Source organism: Ricinus communis, chromosome 2 (genome assembly GCF_019578655.1).
Source record: "Ricinus communis isolate WT05 ecotype wild-type chromosome 2, ASM1957865v1, whole genome shotgun sequence".
NCBI classification, from domain to species: domain Eukaryota; kingdom Viridiplantae; phylum Streptophyta; class Magnoliopsida; order Malpighiales; family Euphorbiaceae; genus Ricinus; species Ricinus communis.
Genome location: NC_063257.1, coordinates 34177403 through 34178876, shown reverse-complemented (window position 1 = coordinate 34178876; position 1474 = coordinate 34177403). Strand labels below are relative to the sequence as shown.

At 36.8% G+C, this 1474-nt stretch overlaps 1 protein-coding gene across 1 annotated transcript; it reads left to right on the top strand.

The window, feature by feature from the left end:
* The first annotated feature begins 331 nt into the window (after positions 1-331).
* LOC125368583 lies at positions 332-1229 on the top strand. The gene is made up of 2 exons (XM_048371352.1): positions 332-541; positions 600-1229. Exons 1-2 carry the CDS (start codon positions 332-334, stop codon positions 1227-1229), a joined length of 840 nt encoding a protein of 279 aa, XP_048227309.1.
* Positions 1230-1474: the final 245 nt, after the last annotated feature.

The following is a 1474-nucleotide window of genomic DNA, read 5'->3' as shown; positions in this document are numbered from 1 at the left end:
TAATGTTTGTTCTTCTTATGAGACTTATGCAGGAGATGATTATGAACAGGTTAACTTGATGGAATCTTATCAATCTAGGCAACCTAGGAATAATCCATACTCCAACACTTATAATCCAGGATGGAGGAATCATGCAAATTTTTCCTGGAGAAATAACGATCATAACCCACCACAAATACCGAGGAACCAAAACCAGCCCCAGTATCAGAATCAAGAGCCTTAACACCCAAGGAATCAGAACCCTCCATTCCCTTATTAAGGACAAGCCCCTAAAAGAAAACCAAGTTTGGAGGAAACACTCCAATCTTTTATGACAGCTACCCATGACAGAATGGAGAGGAATGAGAAAAAAACTAATTCCATAGAAGCTTCTGTAAAGCAATTGGAGATTCAAATTGGGCAAATTGCTGAAGCAGTACAAGAAAATAAGAAAGAAAAATTGCCAAGTCAACCTGAGCAAGCTAAAGCAATCATTATTCTTAAGAATGGTGAATTATTTGATAATAATGTTGAAAATCTAATTGAAAAAGATTCTTCTTATGTAGGTATATTAAAAGAAGGTGGACTAGTTGATGTAGAGATAACTGAAGGAGGTTTAGAAAAAGAAGGAAGAAGAGCCTAATCTTGGGCAGAAAGAGAAAGACAATGAGGCATTTTCAGGACCTGAGTTTCATAAGGCAGCTGAACCTTATAAGCCTCCTATTATGTTCCCGAACAGATTGAAAGAAAGCAAACAGGATAAGCAATTTTCTGAAATTTTTGATATGCTTTCTAAAGTTAACATTAATTTGCCTTTGTTGGATGTGATTAGGAATATGCCAGCTTATGCTAAGTTCTTTAAGGAACTCAATTCCAACAAGAGGAGATATGGGAACAATGAAAAAGTTATGGTGTCTGAAACAGCGAGTGCAGTTCTCCAACAACAGTTACCTCCTAAGATGAAAGACCCTGAGAGCTTTACCGTTGATATTACAATGGGGGACAAAAAAGTTGCTAAAGCCATGTTGGATTTGGGAGCAAGCATCAATTTGATACCATATTCAACATATGCACAACTTGGCTTAGGAGAATTAAAGCCAACCACCATGTCTCTGCAACTAGCTGATACGTCAATTAAATATCCAAGAGGCATAGTAGAAGACTTGCTGATTCAGGTAGGAAAACTGATAATCCCTGTTGACTTTATGGTTCTAGACATGGAAGGAACATCAACAAGGGATAAGGAGTAAACAATACTCCTTGGTAGACCTTTCATGGCAACTACCAAGACAGTAATTGACGTGCATAATGGGAAGCTGACTATGACAGTCTTGGGAGAGACTGTAGAATTTAAAGTGTTTAATTTCTAACCATATCTCTTAGCACTTCAATTGATGAATGTTCATATGTTGGTTGCATGGATTATTTTGTTTATGAAACATATTTACAGGATAAGGATGATAAGTTAGAAGTTGCATTAATGTTGGAAAAGCAT